Raw genomic sequence first — 20152 nt, 5'->3', positions numbered from 1 at the left:
TAATAGTCATTTTAATATGCATGAGGTGGTATATCATTGTGGTTTTGCTTTCCATTTTCCTGATGATTAGTGATGTTGAGCATCTTTTCATGTGCCTATCGGCCATCTGTATGTCTTCTTTAGAAAAATGTTCAAGTCCTCTGTCATTTTTTAATTGGGTTGTTTTCTTGCTGTGGAGTTGCTGGAATTCTTTATATATTTTGGGTATTAACCTCTTATTGAATTTATGAATTGAAAATATTTTCTCCCATTCAGTAGGTTGCTTTTTAATTTTGTCGGGGGTTGCCTTTGCTGTGCAGAAGCTTTTTAGTTTGATGTAGTCCCATTTGTTTATTTTTGCTTTTGTTGCCTTTGCTTTTGGAGTCAGATCTAAAAAAATCATCATCAAGACCATTGTTAAGGAACTTCAGGCTTATATTTTCTTTTAGAAGTTTTATGATTTCAAGCCCCATGTTCAAGTTTTCAATCGATTTTGAATAAGTTTTTGTGTATGTTGTAAGGGAGTGGTCCAGATTCATTCTTTTGCACGTAGCTATCTAGTTTTTCTAACACCATTTATTGAAGAGACTGTCCTTTCCCCATTACTTTGTTGTAAATTTTTGAAAATTGACAATATATACAAGGGTTTATTTCTGGGTTCTCTATTCTGTTCCATTTATCTGTCTATTTTTATACCAATATCCCAGTATTCTGATTAATATAGCTTTGCAATATAATTTGAAATCAGGGAGCATGATGCCTCTGGTTTTGTTTTTCTTTCTGAAGACTGTTTTGGCTATTGGAGTTCTTTTGTGGTTTCACACAAGTTTTTGGTCTGTTTGTGATATTTTGGTGAAAAGGTCATTGGAATTTTTTTTTTAAATTAAGGTTTTTTTTATTTATTTATTTTGACACAGAGAGGGAGGGAGAGAGAGAGCAAGAGAGGGAACACAAGCAGGGGGAGTGGGAGAGGGAGAAGGAGGCTTCCCGATGAGCAGGGAGCCCAATGCAGGGCTCTATCCCAGGACCCTGGGATCATGACCTGAGCTGAAGGCAGATGCTTAATGACTGAGCCACCCAGGTACCCTTCATTGGAATTTTGATAGAGATTTTAATGAATCTGTAGATTGCTTTGGGTAGTATATTTTAACAAAATTAATTTTTCCAATCCATGAGCATGGAATATCTTTCCATTTATTTGTGTCTTCTTCAGTATCCTTCATCAGTATTTTATAGTTTTCAGAGCACAGGTTTTTCACCTCCTTGGTTAAATTTATTACTAGGTATTTCACTCTTGTTGGTGAAATTGTAAATGGAACTGTTTTTTAAATTTCTCTTTCTGATAGTTCATTGTTAGTATATACAAATGCAACAGGTTTTTGTAGATTTATTTTGGACACTGCAAGTTTATTAAATGTTTCTTAGTTCTTTTTTTTTTAAGATTTTATTTATTTATTTGTCAGAGAGAGAGAGAGCACAAGTAGGGGAAGCAGCGGGCAGAGCAGGCAGAGGGAGAAGCAGGCTCCCCAGTGAGCAAGGAGCCCAATGTGGGACTCAATCTCAGAACCCTGAGATCACGACCTGAGCTGAAGGCAGCCGCTTAACTGACTAAGCCACCCAGGCGTCCCTGTTTCTTAGTTCTAACAGTCTTAGGGTAGTCTTTACAGTTTTCTCTATAAATTCCATATAGAAAATAAATATAAATTCTATATAAAATCATGTTGTCCAAAAATAATGACAATTTTATTTCTTCCTTTTCACTTTGAATACATTTTACTTCTTTTTCCTGCTTAACTGCTGTGGCTAAAACTTCCAATACTATGTTGAATAAAAGTGGCAAAGGTGGGCATCCTTGTCTTGTTCCTGATCTTGGAGAAAAAGCTTTCAGCTTTTCACCATTGAGTATGATGTTAGCTGTGGGCTTATGATATATGGCTTTCATTATGTTGAGGTATGTTCCATCTATACTCACTTTGTTGAAAGTTTTTGGTCATAATTGGATGCTGAATTTTGTCAAATGCTTTTTTTCCATTTATTGAGATGATCATGTAATTTTTACATTTCGTTTTGTTAATCTGTTGTATCACATTGGTTTGTGGATGTAGAACTATTCTTGCATCCCTGGAATAAATCCCACTTGACCATGCTGTATGATCATTTTAATGTATTGTTTAATTAAGCTTTCTAATATTTCGTTGGGGATTTTTGCATATATGTTCATCAGGAATATTGGCCTGTAATTTTTTCTCCTCTCCTCTCCCCTCCCCTTCCTTTCTTCACTCTCCCTTTCCTCCCTCCCTCCCTTCCTTTATATACGTGGTATCTTTAGTTTTGGTATCAGGGTAATGCTGGCCTCATAAAATGAGTTTGGATGAGGTAAAACTGTATCACTATGAACATCCCTCTTAGAACTGCTTTTGTTATATCCCACAGATTTTGGATTATTATATCTCTATTGTAATTTGTCTCAAAGTATTTTTTTTTTATTTCACCTTTGATTTCTTCATTGACCCATTGGTTATGGAGTAGAATATTGTCTAATCACCACATATTTGTGATTTTTCCATTTTTCTTCTTGTGATTGCTCTCTAGTTTCAGATCATTGTGGTTGGAAAATATGCTTGATATGATTTCAGTCTTCTTAAATTTATTGAGATTTGACATACTTAAGCATGTAACATGTACTCTACCCTGGAGAATGTCCCAGGTGCACTTGAGAATATACAACCTGCTTCTTTGGATGGAATATTCTGTATATATCTATTAAGTCTGTCAGTCTGATGTGTCAAGGCCAATATTTCCTTACTGATTTTCTGTCTTAATGACCTATTCACTGGTGTAAGTAGGGTATTTTTTTTAAATTAATTATTTATTTGACAGAGAGAGAAAGAGAGACACACAGCTAGAGAGGGAACACAAGCAGAAGGAATGGGAGAGGGAGAAGCAGGCTCCTGGCTGAGCAGGGAGCCCGATGCAGGTCTTGATCCCAGGACCACAGGATCATGACCTGAACCGAAGCAGACACTCAACAACTGAGCCACCCATAAGTAGGGTATTAAAGTCCCCTGCTATTATTATATTTTGTATTGCTGTCTATTTCTTCCTTTAGGTCTGTTACTGTTTGCTCTATAGACTCAAGTGCTAAGTATGTTGGGTGCATAAATATTTCATGTTATATCCTCTTGTTGGACTGACTCCTTTACCACCATTTAATGCCCTTATTTGTCTTTTACTACAGTCTTCATTTTAATCTCTTTTGTCTGATAAGTATAGGTATCCCAGCTTTCTTTTGGTTTCCATTAGCATAAAATATTGCTTTGCATCCCTTCACTTTCAGTCTCAGTGTGTTCTTACATCTTAGGTGAGTCTCTTTTAGACAGTATATATATGGGTCGTCTATGGCCATACCACCCTGAATGCGCCCGATCTCGTCTGATCTCAGAAGCTAAGCAGGGTCGGGCCTGGTTAATACTTGAATGGGAGACAGTATATATATGGGTCTTGTTTTCATTTATCTGTTCATCTTTTGATTGGAATATTTAGTCCATTTACATTTAAAGTAATTATTGATAGGTATGTACTTATTGTCATTTTGTTAATTGTTTTTCAATTGTTTAGTAGTTCTTCTCTGTTCCTTTCTTTCTCTATTCCCTTGTGGTCTGATGCCTTTCTTTAATGCTATGTTTAGATTCTTCTCTCATTATCTTTTGTGTATCTGCTCTAGTTGCTTGCTTTGTCAGTACATGGGGCTCTCACAACATCCTATATATCTAACAGTCTATTTTAAGTTGATAACTTAAATATGAATGCATTCTAAAACTTGACTTTCTCACACTCACTCCCATTTTATGTTTTTATTGTCACATTTTACATCTTTTACTTTATATGTCCTTTAAATAATTGTTGCAGTTTTTATTATTACTTTTGTCTTTTAACCTTCACGCTAGCTTTATAAATGATTATTCTACCATATTTCCTATATATTTACCATTACCAGTGAGATTTGTACTTTCATGTTTTCTTGTTACTAATTAGCGCCCTTTCTTTTCAGGTTAAAGAAGTCCTTGTAACATTTCTTATAAGACCAGTTTAATGGTGATGAACTCCTTTAGTTTCTGCTTACCTGGAAAACTCTTTATTTCTCCTTCAATTCTACATGATGATCTTCCCAGGTAAAGTATTCTTGGTTGGAAGTTTTTTCCTCTCGGCATTTTGAATATATCATGACCCTTTCTTCTGGTCTGCAAAGTTTCTACTGAAAAACCTGCTGAGATTCTTATGGGAGTTCACTTGTACATAAAACATGTTTTTTCTTATTGCTTTTAAGATTCTTTATCTTTACTTTTGACATTTTAATTATAATGTGTCTTATTGTGAATATGTTTGAGTTCATTTGTAACTCTCTGGGATTCCTGGATCTGGATGTTTATTTCCTTCTCCAGGTTAGGTTAGTTTTCTGCCATTATTTCTTAAAATAATTTTTCTGCCCCTTTCTCTCTCTCTTCTTTTGGACCTCTATAATGTGAATGTTATTCTACTTGATACTGTCTCAAGGTACCTTAAGTTATATTAACTTTTTAAAATTCTTTTTTTCTATATGCCACTCTGGGTGAGTTCCACTGCACTGTATTCTAGCTCACTCATTCTTTCTTGTTTTGTCTTGTCTGCTGTTGAATGCCTCTAGTATGTTTTCCAGTTCTGTTTTTGTATTCTTCAGCTCTGTGACTACTGTTTGGTACTTCCTTATATCTTTTATCTCTTTGTTGAATTTCTCACTACATTCATCCATTCTCCCAAGTTTGGTGAGCAAATTTATCACTATTCCTTTAAACTCTTTAACAGGTAAATTACTTAATTCCATTTCATTAATTTTTTTTTCTGAGGTTTTATCTTGTTCTTTCCTTTGGAACATATTCCTCTATTTCCTCACGTTACATGACTTTTTATGTTTGTTTCTGCATGTTAGGAGAAATGGCTACCCCTCTCTGCCTTGAAGGAATGACCTTATGTAGGAGATGAACCTTGTCGTTCAACTTTGCCCTAACTCTTGGTTGTTTCTTGAATCTCTACAATTGTCTAAGCAGCCTGATTTATTCTTGATAGGTTCCAGTCATTGAGAATGTGCCAAGACCTGTTATTGTTCCCAAGAGTGGGATCTCAGTCAGCTCTTAGTTTTAGGCTGATTGGGAGCCAGACTCTCAGGCTGCAGCTTTTAAAGTATGTGAATATATACAGTCCTATGGGGTCATAATCATGAACCCTGATGCCATCCAGACCAGGAGATCCAGAAGTGTTCCCTGGGTGACTGTTATAAAAAACGGCACCAGATAAGTATATCAAGTCATTTCTGAGAGGTACTGGTGAGGTACAGTGTGACTGTGAGAAAGGACACAGGTGGTGTCCCCTGACCTACCTTCCCTAAAAGCCCATCTGTAGCCTCTATATCTGTGGCAAACCTGGAGCCTTTCCCTCAGGGTAAAGCTCTAGGAAAATAGCCTTTCTTGGAGAAAGACTAGGGTGTATTTCAGTCTGCTGTCTGTGCTGTGCCCTCGGGGTGACAGCCTGCCAAAAAATGATCTCCCTGATTGTTACAGTCCCAAGGGACTCAGAAATGCAAGCCTTCCTGGCCACCAAAGTTAGGCAATCAAGGAGAGTTCCCTGTGTGGCCAGCATGCACCTGCTGACTTTAGCAAGGTAGCTGGAGAGCAGAGGAATGAGGCACACCTGCTGGCTTTGGCAAGGCAGTGGGAGAGTGTAGGAACCACATGTTGCCCATGGCTTTAGCAGGGTAGCAGGAGAATGCAAGGGCATGGCACAGACGCCGCCTGTAGCAGGGTAGTCAAAGATTTCAGCAACTATGTAAGCCTGCCTGTGCTAGCAAAGGAGAGTGCAAAAGTGGCACCCACCAGCACTTCCATCTGGGGGAGATTCCAAGGCAATCCATGCCCCCTTAGCTGATTCTTGAAGATTAGCAAATGGGTCTCCTTCACAGTCTAAGCATTTTCCAAACTGTTGCCATTGTGCTGAGCTGTAGGGCAAGTGAGTCTGTGTGTGAGCCCTTTAACAGCAGTATCTCAGTTCCCTGCAGCCCTTTGGGTATCTCCTGGATGTAGACCCACTGTTTTTCAAAGCTAGATGCTTTGGGGGCTCATCTCTCCAGTGCAGGTCCCATGGATTAAGGGGCCTGAATGAACCCCTTTCTCCTCAGGTAGAAGTTCCCATTTTGTGAAATCCATCCTGATTGTGGGTTGCCATGCCAGTGGTGATGTTTTTGGAGAGACAGTGTCTCTGCCTCTCTTTACCTGTCTTGATGTGGCACTTTTATCTTTTATTGTGGAGGAACTGTTCAGCTAGTTTTCAGGTGTTTTTCAGAGGGAACTATTTCATATGTAGCTGTATATTCACTGTGTCCATGGGAGGAGGTGAGTTCAGGATCTTCCCATGCCACTGCATTGTATACCGCCCCCCCAACAGTGAAGTTTCTGGTATTCTTTCCCATCATCTACATACAGAAACTTTTCTCAGTATAACGTTTCCATACCTATCAATTTAGTTGGGTGCTGATAAACAACAAGCAATTCTTTTTTTTTTTTTTTTTTTTTTTTAAAGATTTTATTTATTTATTTGAGAGAGAGAGAATGAGAGAGAGCACATGAGAGAGGGGAGGGTCAGAGGGAGAAGCAGACTCCCTGCCGAGCAGGAAGCCCGATGCGGGACTCGATCCAGGGACTCCAGGATCATGACCTGAGCCGAAGGCAGTCGCTTAACCAACTGAGCCACCCAGGCGCCCCAACAACAAGCAATTCTTAAGAAGTAACTGTGCCATTTTTGAAATAAGGCATTTTATATTATGGGAAAATTATAGTTCAGCAATATCTTCTTGGCATGGATTTGCCACTGGTTTAAAGGATAACAGTTTGCTTTATATTATGGATGGAACAAAACTAACAGGTATTAAATATGCTCAATAAGGCAGTAGAACTGTGGTCAAAAATGGATATGAGGTTTTATAACATTTCTGGAAGGTCAAAAGCACATATAAGTAGAACTACATGAATACATATAAAGTAAGGGAGGAAATAGCTTTAGGTATTCGGGGATCTGACCTTGGCAGAATCTGGAGATTGGAGGAAAAACGCCATGATGGCTGGGGCTAAGAAGTGGGTTAAAATTCGGGTACTTAAAGTTTATAGATGGAACTTTGCCCCTAGCTCAAAACTACAATGAATGGTCTTCCCTTAACATTTACTTACAAGCAAAAATAAATATGAATCAAGACAAATAAATGTGTGTCTCTTATCTAAAGAAATTAAACTTGGCATCTGGAATGAATCTCAGCAGTTGTGGATATCTCAGAATAAAGCCTACTGCAGTACAGAATTTGAAGATATCTCTTAGCAAGAGGGTCAACTCCCTGCCTTAGCACACAGAGTAAAATATCTCAGCCAACAAGATGCACCCACAGTCTATTTTCTCATTCTTATACATAAATATATAGAAGACCACTGGCTGTATGAATAAAGTCTACAACCCAAAAAGAGAAAATGACACGGAAATAAGAGATTCTTTGGAAGACACAAAAGCTTACACACAAAGAAATGAAAAATCTCACCATCCCTGTATCTATTAAAGAAACTGAATCAATCATCAAAAACTTCCCCACAAAAAATAACTTCATCGGGCGCCTGGGTGGCTCAGTTGGTTAAGCGACTGCCTTTGGCTCAGGTCATGATCCTGGAGTCCCTGGATTGAGTCCCGCATTGGGCTCCCTGCTCGGCAGGGAGTCTGCTTCTCCCTCTGACCCTCCCCTTCTCATGTGCTCTCTCTCTCATAGATAAATAAAATCTTTAAAAAAAAAAAAATAACATCATCAGATGGATTTACAATTGAATTCTCTGAAACATCTTGGAATGAAATAATAACAATCTTCAACAATTTCTTCCAGAAAAAAAAGAGAATACTTTTCAACTTGTTTTTATGACTAGTCTAACATTGCTATCAACACTTGAGAAAGATATTAAAAAAATTACAGATGATTTTGTCATGAACAATATAAAAATCCTAAACAACATTTTAGAAAAATGAATCCAGCAATCTTAAGTAGTACAAGACATCATGACCAATATGATTTCTTTAAGGAATCCCAGAGTAGTTTCACATTCCAGAACCAATGGCTGTAGTTTACTGCATTCACACAAAGGAGAAAAATCATATGCTCAATAAACACAGAAAAAACATTTGAATATATTCAATACCTGTTCATAACAAAAACATGAACTGGGAATAAGGAGAAATTCCTTAATTTGATTAAAAGAACCTATAAAATGTCCTATGACAAACATAATATTTAATGATAAATTATTGAAAGTTTTCCACCTGAGACAGGAAATGAGCCAAAGTTTCTCATTATTGCCACTTCTATTAAACATTGTATTGGAAGCCCTAGTCTATGCAAAAAATAAAATAAAATTCGAAGGACTGAAAAGAGACAAACTACCTTTGTTTGATGACACAACTGTGCACATAAAAAATGCAAAAGATTCTGAAAACTATTAATATTTATAAGTGAATTTAGCGAGGACAATGAATATATAATACACCAAAATCCATTATATTTTTATATACCAACAACAAAGAGAAAATAAAATTCAAAATGAATTCCATTTATTAAATAAGATCAAAATGTCAAATATCAGGGATGAAGTCTAATAAAAGATATACAGTTCCTCTGGATGGAACACTGCAAAATATGGTGAAAAAAGCATTCAAGAAGACTTAAATAAATGAAGGGATATATCATTTTCACACACTAGAGGACTCAATATTGTAAAGATGTTAACTGATCTACAAATTCAACACAATTCCAATCACTACCCTGGCAGGCTTCAGTGAAAATTGACAAGTCAGTTCTAAAATTTATTTGCTAAATCAATGAACCAAAACTAGCAGCAAAGAAAGTGTGGACTAAGAAGAACAAAGATGGAGGGTTTAGATTAGCAGATCCCCAAAATTTAAACAATTGCATATATGCATACAATGGAACGTTACTCAGCTATAAAAAGGAATGACATTCTGATACCTGCTACAGCATGGATGAACCTTGAAAACATTCTGCTAGGTGAAATAATTTACACACAAAGGGACAGATAGAGTATCAGTCTACTTTTATGAACTTCTAGAACAAGAACAAGCAAATTCATAGAGACAGTAGATTAGAGATTGTGTGGGTGGGTAGCAGGATGTGGAGTTACTGCTTGATGATTACAGAATTTCTGTTTGGAGGGATGAAAATGTTTCGCACATAGATAATGGTCATGGTTGCACATTGTGAATGTAATACAAGATACTGAATTGTACACTTAAAAATCATGAAAATGACAAATTTTATGTTATATCCTTTTTGCCACAATGTAAACAAAAATACACCCAAATCATTGAATTATACACTTTAAAATGGGCACATTGTATGGCATATGAAATTATGTGTCAGTAAAGCTATTAAAAAATCATTCTTATTAAGCCAGTGTGGTAATAGCTGAAGGACAGACACAGTAAAATGGAAGAGAATAAAGAATGCAGGAGCAGATTCAGATGTATGTTCACGTGATTTATGACAACGTTGCCACAGGAGTACAGTGGGAAAAGAATTGCCTTTTGATAGACTAATGTTGTTTTCATGATATATTCATATGTGCCACTAGTTTTAAAGAATAAGTATTAATTAGATAAATATTTAAAAATATTAGATTTATAAAGTATCCAAGGTAGAAAGACAAAGACTCACAAGTTACGTGACTAAGCAACTAAGTAACTAAATAAACAAAAAATACATAAAACACCTTTTGCTTCAATCACTCATTAAGTCTATACTATAAGTAAGGATAAGTAATTTTGATTTATAATACTTGAAGCAGATCATCTCCATCTTAGTTAAATACCGTCAGTATACAACTGAACGATGAAATTATTTCATCCCTTTTCCAGTCTAATTCTTTAGCATAACTCATGCAAAGTAACAATGGTATATATATTTTGTCATTTGGTCATTAATGTATTGCCATCCACCATCACCATTCTTGCCATCCATAATGAATCACGGAGCCAAATCAAATGGTCAGATTAAAAAACACACCAATCCACATACCAGTTCCCCTCCCCCAACCCCAGCAATAAAACACCCAGGAAACAAAACAAACATTGGCAACATTTAACACATGTGACGGCAGAGATAGTTAACGTCTAACCTTTATCCACTGAAGATTTGTCTGCTTGAGCTTATTTTCAAGTTTATCTTGCTCTTCTGGGCTTATGGGAGCACTTACAAGCACTGTTCCTCCAGTTTCATTTAATTGTTTTAGAATTCCCTGGCGCAGGGGCAACTCTTCCGCCAGTAACTGAAACAGACAAATGCAACAACGTTTAAAATGAATTACAGCACAATTCCAACTATCTTGTCTTTGTCTCTATTGATTAGTCTATCAAAACGAAGCAACTTGACTGAAGGCTGGCTGGTACCTCAAATACCAATGGCTTTCTACAGAGCACAGAACTGATGGACTGGAGCACCCACTCCCAAGGAGATAAACCTATATATTGTATCCCTGGGAGATTCTTTTCAAGAAAAAAAGAATCAGGTGGTATCATGACCTCCAAAAATAACACCCCAAGCACTGTTAAGACTCTGAAAACACATCTCTGTCAGAAATAGAGCAATCTGGGTAAATTCGTGATCCTCTCAGGTATTAAACATCCATGCTATAATTTACTATTGAGTAAGAAATTGCAATATCATATTGAGAGCTAACTAACATTGAGACCATACCAGGTACCAGGAGCTGGGTTAACCTTGTCACATATTATATAAAAATTAACTAAGATAATATAATTCTATGAGGTAGATCCTATTATCTTCCTCTTACACAGAAGGAAGCTGAGACAGAGAGATTAAATCCCGACAGGGAGGTTAAGTACCAGCTCCAAGGACACAAAAGTAGCAAGTGATGGAGCTGTGATTCCAACTTGGGCAATTGCATTAATGAACCCTATTTTGGACTCCTCCACATCCCTGCATTTCTTTTATTCATTCAGTCTTCCATTATAAATGCCCTTTCCCAAGACCTACAGAACCACCATGGTTGTTAATAACTGTCCTTTATTTATTTGTGTCATCTAGAGCTACAGTGTCCAATATAGTATCACTAGCCACATGAGGCTACTTAAGTTTAAATTAATTAAATTTCAATAACATAAAAAAGTCAGTTCCCCAGTCACACTACCTTTCAAGTACTCAAAAGTCACATACAGCTCTTGGCTACTGCAATAGACAATAAGAGCATTACCATCATTACAGAAAGTTCTTTTGGACAGTGCTGATCTAGACTGCCTAAAGAAAATAGAAAATCAATGCATATATATTAATAAGTAAGTACCACTAAACATGTCTCTTAAATGAGTTATCAATTATATTGCTGTACATACACTCAATACATTTAGGAAAGATTAATTTTCAAGAACAGACTGAGTTCATTTTTCTATGACATACCCATCTTCAAATGAACTATAGATTCAAAACTTGGTGGTTTTTGTTTTTTTTTTGTTTTTTTGCCATATCAGACATAGAGTAGGTACGCAATATTTGTTTACTGAACTAAGCATTAATTTTATTTTTATACTTTATCCTCTGTTCAGGTATAAATTTCTTGTTTCACAGAAATAAGTGGTTGACATTGGAGTCTAATTTGCATGTACAAACCAACTGAATCATTGATAAAGGAGTAATTCCATTTCCCTTTGATTGTATGACCTTGTAAAATGAGGATAACAGCAACCATTTTGAAAGTTTTATACGAAGATTAAATAAATAGCAGATGTAAGTACATCTAATACTTAGCACATAATAGAGGACGATTAAATGTTAATTTCCCCTTCCTTTTCACCTTCGTTTCAAGAATTATAGTAAAACAGATCCAAATAAGTTTCTTTCCTAAAACTAAAACCAGGAAAGGTAATCCAACTACACAATCAGTGCATGTCAGTCAGCCAGGTGAGGTAATCAGTAATAAGCAGACATCGCAGTAGGAAGGCATGAAAAGCCACTTGAATAGGCTGGATGTCCATTCAACCAGTATAGAATGTAAACCAACACCACGCACCCGCAACCACTCCCAGACAAAACAAACACTGTTTCAGGCAAATCGAACACCTCTAATCAGAGGCTGAAATAGTGAGATTGACTGGGCAATTAAGATCCTTCCTAAGAAATGGGATTCATTTCTATAAACTCCCTCCAGGTTTTGAAATAGTTTGGAGTTGTAAAATTCTCCAATATGTCTAAGATCAATTTCAAATTAGTTTTCAAAATACTGCCATGCATTTTACACACACACACACTTTTTACAAAAAAATATACTTGCTGGGAAACACTGGGTTAAAACAATATAAAGTTTTTTTTTTTTTTTTAAAGATTTTATTTATTTATTTGACAGAGAGAGAGCACAAGTAAGCAGAGTGACAGGCAGATGGAGAGGGAGAAACAGGCTCTCCGCTGAGCAGGGAGTCGGATGTGGGGCTCAATCCCAAGACCCCAGGATCATGACCTGAGCCGAAAGCAGCCGCTCAACAGACTGAGCCACCCAGGCGCCCCAAAACAATATAAAGTTTTGAGGAAATCTAGTGACAAACTATCAATAACTTAATGGAAATCAAAGATTAAATACCTTAAAAAAATAGATTCATATACTCTTTATACAAGTAGGCCCTGGGGGGTTTTAGAAAACAAAATTACCTTGACTTGTTCAAGTTTTTCTTTTAGCTGCTGCTCATTTCCAGGTTCAAGTGGAATACTAGCAACGTTATCCACTTCCTCCAACCATAAAACAAATTCATCTACATCTCTTTGAAATTCTGACAAGATATTCTTTTGTTCCTCTAGCCTGGAGAAATAAGAATAAAACTGTTATAAACAACATATTTCTCAGACTTTTCTTTCTTCCTTTTTTTTTTTTTTAAGAAAACTCAGAAACAAACAAAAAAAAACTGTGCTTAACACTTTGAAGAAAATAAAAAATTTAAAAGATGTTAACAATACACAATTTTTTAAAGAAAATTCATTTACTTCGAACAGAGCAACCTCAATATCTCCAAAACTTCTTAAATGTAAGAGGTTAAAACTGGTAAAGAAAAAAACTTCTAATTTTAAAATTCCAACATTATGTTATTAAATGAGAGCAGCGTTTTTCAACCTCAGCGCTGCTGACATTTCGGGGTTAATAACTCTTATTTGTGAGGGGCTGTTCTCTGCTTTGTAGGAGGTTTAGCAGGGCCTTTCCCCATTCGATGCCAGTAGCATATCCCCGCCTCAACTGTGACAAGCAAAAATGTTTTAAAGCACTACCAAATATCCCCTTGGGAGCAAAACTGCCCTGGGGTGAGAGCCACCACACTAGAATAAGTACACAGTATGAAGTTGAATGCTCTAAAATGCTTAAATAAAATACACCCTTCTGGGAAATTGCAGGGCAAAAGTAAAAGCAAGGGAATAAAAAGAACACTAAGTTTTTACATGTTAAAATGTTTTCCGAATTATGATTCACAGTCTTTCTTGAGGAAAGAGGAAAACTGAGTTAAAATACATCACATATGTTGTACTAGTAGAAGTTTTCACTTATAAAAACATATATACTGTATGTTTTTCAATTAGCCATAAATTTATTCTTACATATTGAATCATAACACAGTTGAACAAAATGGTCTGAACCTCAGGTAATTTAAAATGTTTTGTTTTGTTGTTTTTTGAGAGATATATCTCCTGTATGTAAGCTTTTAATTGAATACACACACACACACGCACACACACACAGACATACATATACGTAGGTGTACTTTTCTACATATATATATGTAGGAAAGTATGTATGTAAGCTTTCAATTGAATATACATACGCATACATAAGTACAAAGCTTATATATATACATACATATGTACACACATACATATATATACACACAACATACATTATATATTCACACATGAATATATGTATATATAGGAAAGTACAACTATGACTGCTGTGTAGCTCCAGATATTTTTTTTTTTAAGATTTTATTTATTTATTTGACAGAGACACAGCGAGAGAGGGAACACAAGCAGGGGGAGTGGGAGAGGGAGAAGCAGGCTTCCCGCTGAGCAGAGCAGGGAGCCTGATGCGGGACTCGATTCCAGGACCCTGGGATCATCACCTGAACCGAAGGCAGAGACTTAACGACTGAGCCACCCAGGCGCCAGCTCAAGATATTTTTAAAAAAGTGTACAAATGACCAGAAAAAACAGAATGTTATCAGAAGCCCAGAGGCCCCTCTTGTCCCTTGCAGTCACTACCTCCATATAACCAGTATACTGTCAACTTCGATTATGTTGCCTATATTGAACACTGAGTATATGGAATGATATGCTATATACTCTTCTGTGTCTTGTCTCTTTCACTCAACATAATGTTTACAATAATCAACCATGTGGTATACAGCTTAATTTGTTTAATCTCCTGGCTGTAGAGTATTGAATTGTTTAAACATATATCTCTGTTGATGGATATTTGGGTTGTTTCCATTTTGGGGATGTTTAGATGTTTTTTTGGTTTCAGTTTAACAAATATTTATCAGGGGCTAACTTCCAGCAAGGCTACTGGGATTAGTATTAAAGATAGATATGTTGTGTGCCTTGCTTTGATGATCTCACAGTCCATGAGAGGAAACAAGAGATCCCCATGTGTAGGAACAAGACACAGCCTGTCTCATTTATAGCCTGTGCAAAGACAGGGTGTTGAAAGAACTACTAGTACAGTCTTTCCCCACACCAGGTCCACTTATTGAATTTATGCTTGCCTATATTCAGTTTTGCTCTTTGATGAGGGTTTGTCCAAAGTCTGTTCTAGGGCATGTGAGGAGACATTCTCTTCTCTGTCTATTCTTAACAAAGCAGACCCTATGAAAACTCAAGTCATATTCCAGGATCCTATGGAAACCTAAGTCATATTATGTCACTGTTGCAGTAAAAACTCTTGTATTGCTTCCCAATTTATTCACAGCAAAGCCATGTGAGGGTCTAGATCTGTGCTGTCCAATATAGTAGATACCTTCCCATGTGGCTACTAAGCGCCTGAAATGCTGTAAGGGGAATTGAGATGTGCTCTAAGTGTACAATACACACCAGATTTCAAAGACTTAGTACAAAAAAATTGTTCTATCTCTGAACCTTCCACTCAAGTTTGCTGAGGACCTACAAGTGCTGTAAAACAGAAAACTCTTTTATTTTTTTAAAGATTTTATTTATTTATTTGAGAGATAAAGAGAATGAGAGAGAGAGAGAGAGAGAGAGCATGAAGAGGGGAGGGTCAGAGGGAGAAGCAGACTCCCCGCTGAGCAGGGAGCCTGATGCGGGACTCGATCCTGGGACTCCAGGATCATGAGCTGAGCCGAAGGCAGTTGTTTAACTAACTGAGGCACCCAGGTGCCCCCAGAAAACTATTTTTAAAAAAGAATGGGAAACATCTCATTAATACTTTTTTTCATTAATACTTTCTATATGATGTACAGGTTGAAATAATATGTTTAATATATTGGGTTAAGTGAAATATATTCATTTCATCTGTTCCCACATTTTTTTTTAAAGATTTTATTTATTTATTTGAGAGAGAGAATGAGAAAGAGAGAGCACGAGAGTGGGGAAGGTCAGAGGGAGAAACAGACTCCCCGCTGAGCAGGGAGCCCGATGCGGGACTCGATCCCGGGACTCCAGGATCATGACCTGAGCCGAAGGCAGTCGCTCAACCAACTGAGCCACCCAGGCGCCCCTGTTCCCACATTTTAAAAGATGTGGCAACTATATAAATTTCAAGTACACATGTGGCTCACCTTATTTTTCTATTGACCAGCACTGATCTGGGAAATCTGCTGAGCCCCAATCTCCTTACTTCTCTGACCTCATTTCCATCTACTCTATATTTCTCTTATCTTTCTTGAGACCCGCTGGCTTCCTTGCTGTGCTCCTCAAATATACTACATGGGTCCCTGCTTCTGAGTCTCTGTACTTGCTGTATTTTTCTGCTGACAATGTCCTTCCCTCAAATATTAAACATGGCTGGCTCCCTCACCTTCTGCAGGTCTTCCCTGATGAACCTACCGAAAATTACATTTCTCCTCCCAAATGTCTATTCTTTCTCTCTGTTTTTATCTTTCTAGTTCCTAAATGTAACAAACACTATAATTTGGTTATTTTATAGGACGTCTGTCTCTCATACATGAAGTTAAACTTCCTGACATCAAAGATTTTTATTTACTGCTGTAACCCTTGCTCCTGGAACAATGCTTGGCACAGATTAGATGCTAAATCAGTAACTGTTGCATTAACGAATGAATTCTGCCATCATTCTTTTCCATTTTACATGCATTCCTATTTTAAAAGAATCCTTCCTATTCTTTATAATACCAATAGGTGACGGGGACTAAAAAGTACACCTGTCCTGATGAGCACCGGGTGATGTATGGAAGTGTTGAATCACTATACTGTACACCTGATACTAATATTACACTGGGTGTTAACTAATTAGAATTTAAATAAAAACTTAAAAAAAGAATCTTTCCCGTTCTTTGTAATACTGATTCTGAAACATGGTCTAATTTACCCGCCAATGTGTATGACAATATTTCACCAAACTGAAGACACCTTCAGTTGCAGGTCATATAAGACCATCCTAAGTTCTGCCAGGCATGAATTGGAAAAGTCATGGTGCTGATTAAACTATGACGTTTTTTGTTTGAAGGCTTTCCTTCAATTAAGAAGTTGTTCTTTTAGATTTCTTTATATTTTTGTCATATATTTCTCTTGTATACACATGAAAAGTAAAATATAAGTGAAAAATTGATGAGGTAGTCCTAAAACTTTCTCATATTTAGAACTTGCCTCTCCTATATCACTTTTCCCCTCAGAGTAATTGACCTCTGTCTTAACCCACAGCCTATCAGAGGATGATTTCTTAAGAAGGCTCCACCACTGTTTCTTGGATTTTCTTCCAAACCACATGTGGTCTGGCCAGTAGAGATTGTAAAACCCATCCTGGTTTCAGTGATTTTAATGTGATAAAACATGCAGGTTAGAATGGATGAAATTGACATTGGGGAGGGTATGTGCTATGGTGAGCGCTGTGAATTGTGTAAGACTGTTGAATCACAGACCTGTACCTCTGAAACAAATAATACATTATATGTTTAAAAAAAAAAAAAAGAGCAGGAAGGGAAAAATGAAGGAGGGAAAAATGAAGGGGGAGATAAACCAGGAGAGACTATGGACTCTGAGAAACAAACTGAGGGTTCTAGAGGGGAGGGGGTGGGGGGATGGGTTAGCCTGGTGATGGGTATTAAGGAGGGCACGTACAGGGGCGCCTGAGTGGCTCAGTCGGTTAAGCGTCTGCCTTCGGCTCAGGTCATGATCCCGGGGTCGGGGATCGAGTCCCGCGTCCCGCATCGGGCTCCTTGCTCCGCGGGAAGCCTGCTTCTCCCTCTCCCACTCCCCCTGCTTGTGTTCCCTCTCTGACTGTGTCTCTCTTTGTCAAAAAAATAAATAAAATCTTTAAAAAAAAAAAAAAAGGAGGGCACGTACTGAATGGAGCACTGGGTGTAATACGCAATGAATCATGGAACACTACATCAAAAACTAATGATGTAATGTATGGTGATTAACATAATAAAAAAAACAGAACAAGAATTAATAACATGGGACTGAATAAAGTGAGGAATATAGGGGAAAAAAAAAAAGAATGGATGAAATTTAGTTCATTTGCACAGCTTCCCAGGGCTGACATAGTGACTCAGGTTCTTTTGGCTGCTACCAAGTGGCTGGTTGGTTCAGGATTTTTTTAAAAATTCATAATATAATAACAGTTTACTGTTATCTTTAACTTATAATTATGAATGGATATTATTATCGGCATTATCTGCCTGCTGCTTGAGCTTATTTTCCATTAAGAGAGTCAATAAAGATTTGGCATTACTTTCCATGGGAATTAACATTTGATTACATGAGTTTTTGCCAAAGATGAATATTTTGGCCCCTCTTGTACATGAAAAGTAAGGATGCGGACATTAATGCCTAATGTTGACATTACTGGTTAGCAAAGTATTCAAGATCTATACAGGGAGGGTCAGGAGATGCAGCTGGTGAGGTGGCTAGCTGGTGGATTATGAAGTACCTAGAATGTTTTGTTTTAATCTGTAGGTGATGAATGACTTAAAGGTTTTTAGTAGGGCCAGATTTCATCCAAAGCTCATTCTAGCTATCCTGTGGAAAATGGATGCGAGCACAGGTGGTATGACAAGAGACTTAGGAATCAAGTATGAGATTCTCATAAAAGGACAGGCATAAAGTAATGAAGGTTCAAGTCATCAAGACCTAACAGAGGAAAAGGGTAAGACAGGATACGTGAAAAATGTAGGAGATTCAACAGGACTTGTGGATAAAAGGAGACAGACTGGTATTAGTGGCTAGTAATCGTTGAGCAGTTACTACGTGGTATCCACTGAATCAAGTACCAAGATCCCACATTACCCCTATGAGATGGTACTCATCTTTCCTCATTTGCAGATGAAAGAAAATCTGGCTTAGTATTTTGCCCAAGGTCATACAGCTATTAAATAGTCAATCCAACATTCAGTCCTGGGTCATCTGGGTCCAGAGTCTGTGCTCTTGACCTGACCACTACATCTGGTCTATGAGTGCTTTCCACCTTATCTAGCTGAGTAAACAGTATTTACTCCAGCTGAGAGTACACTGAATTGCATCAGATATCTAGGGGGAAATTACTAGTAAAAAAAATAAGAGATCTGGAGCTTAAAGAGCTGGAAATATAGACTTCAGAGTCCTCAGCAAGAAGTTGGTGGATAAAACATGGTAAACTAACTTTTGCATTAATAATTTACTCTTCATATTTGGCATCTTCTGAGTCCATTCTTTATTTTCAGATTAATGATTAGCAATTCTCCCTCTTGCTTATTTAAATGGAAAAATTAAAGAAAAAGTCCATTTCACAGCAATTCATTGATTCCTTATGTATGAGCAACCTGTGGCTCCTGCTCATCCCCTAAGTTCCTTTCTTCGATGTGGAAAGCCAGAGGAATGCCTAGAGTGTTCTTCTGGCCCCTCTAAAAGCTACAGGGGCCGGTGAAGGAGTTCTTCACCTCAACAAACACTCAGCTGAAAGAGAACATGGTTCTCCCTTCGTGCAGTCCACATACTGGTTTTCAGAGATGATTCTGAAGCCCCTACCTTTGACGTTAGAGAAATCAAAGGGGAGAAGGGAGGAAACTGAGCCTGAGAAAAACTGCACTTCCTACAAAGCTATGCCATCCCATCTGGTCCTCTGACATGGACTGGGACACAGGGTGCAGAGGAGGTTGAAGTCACCGGTAGTAAACATCGTACTGCTGTCACTTCTTATTAAACCCTACGGGGAAGTGGCTGGTGTCAATTGCTGGCAGCTTGCTTTAGAATGTGGAAGAGAACCATTTTCCCACAGACTCTGGACTGAGAAGCAATTCTTAAAGAGGAAAAATTCCATTATAGACATCCTTTATTTGTTTTAAAGTTCTAAGGTGGTCCAAATGCTTGGGTCTAGGTTTCAAGAGTGTCAGTCTACCTCATCATTTTTCTTTTTTCCTTTCTCTCCTTCCTCCTCCCTCCCTCCCTTCCTTCCTTCTTCTCTTCCTTCCTTCCTCCCTCCCTCCCTTCCTCCCTTCACAAATCTTTGTCTCCTTTAGAATTTGGCTCATCATCTTGCAGTGTCCCAGATACTTAGAGCAACCTTATTCCTACCATTTCTTTTTTCTCATTTTAGTTAACTAAAAGTTTGCTAAAATCAGATTACATTTGTAAAACCTAGACAGATGGGTAAAGCTTTTCTCAGCCTTCATCTAGAAGTTGACCATATCAGGAAGAGAAAAAAATCCAAAACCTAACAAACAAAAGCTTAAAGAGCAAGAGAGAGTAATATCAAACCAAAAAAAAAAAAAAAAAAAAAAAAAACACCTCAAAAAAAAAAAATTAAAAAAAAAAAAAATTTAAAACATCCCCTAAAAAAACTTCTAAAATTAATTAATTGAATAAATTTTTCTTTCAGAAATATTC

At 37.2% G+C, this 20152-nt stretch overlaps 1 protein-coding gene across 1 annotated transcript in view; it reads right to left on the bottom strand.

The window, feature by feature from the left end:
- The window catches only part of DMD (dystrophin), a 2077064-nt gene that overhangs the window by 762128 nt on the left and 1294784 nt on the right, over positions 1 to 20152 (bottom strand). The window contains exons 46-47 of the mRNA XM_021677947.1: positions 12764 to 12911; positions 10224 to 10373 (exon numbers count right to left, since the gene is read on the bottom strand). Coding sequence (XP_021533622.1) covers positions 10224 to 10373; positions 12764 to 12911 — 298 coding nt within the window. The remainder of the gene's footprint in view (positions 1 to 10223; positions 10374 to 12763; positions 12912 to 20152) is intronic.

Source organism: Neomonachus schauinslandi, chromosome X (genome assembly GCF_002201575.2).
Source record: "Neomonachus schauinslandi chromosome X, ASM220157v2, whole genome shotgun sequence".
Taxonomy (NCBI): Eukaryota; Metazoa; Chordata; class Mammalia; order Carnivora; family Phocidae; genus Neomonachus; species Neomonachus schauinslandi.
Note: the sequence above shows the minus strand (reverse complement) of the source record. Positions and strands in the feature narration are given on the sequence as shown.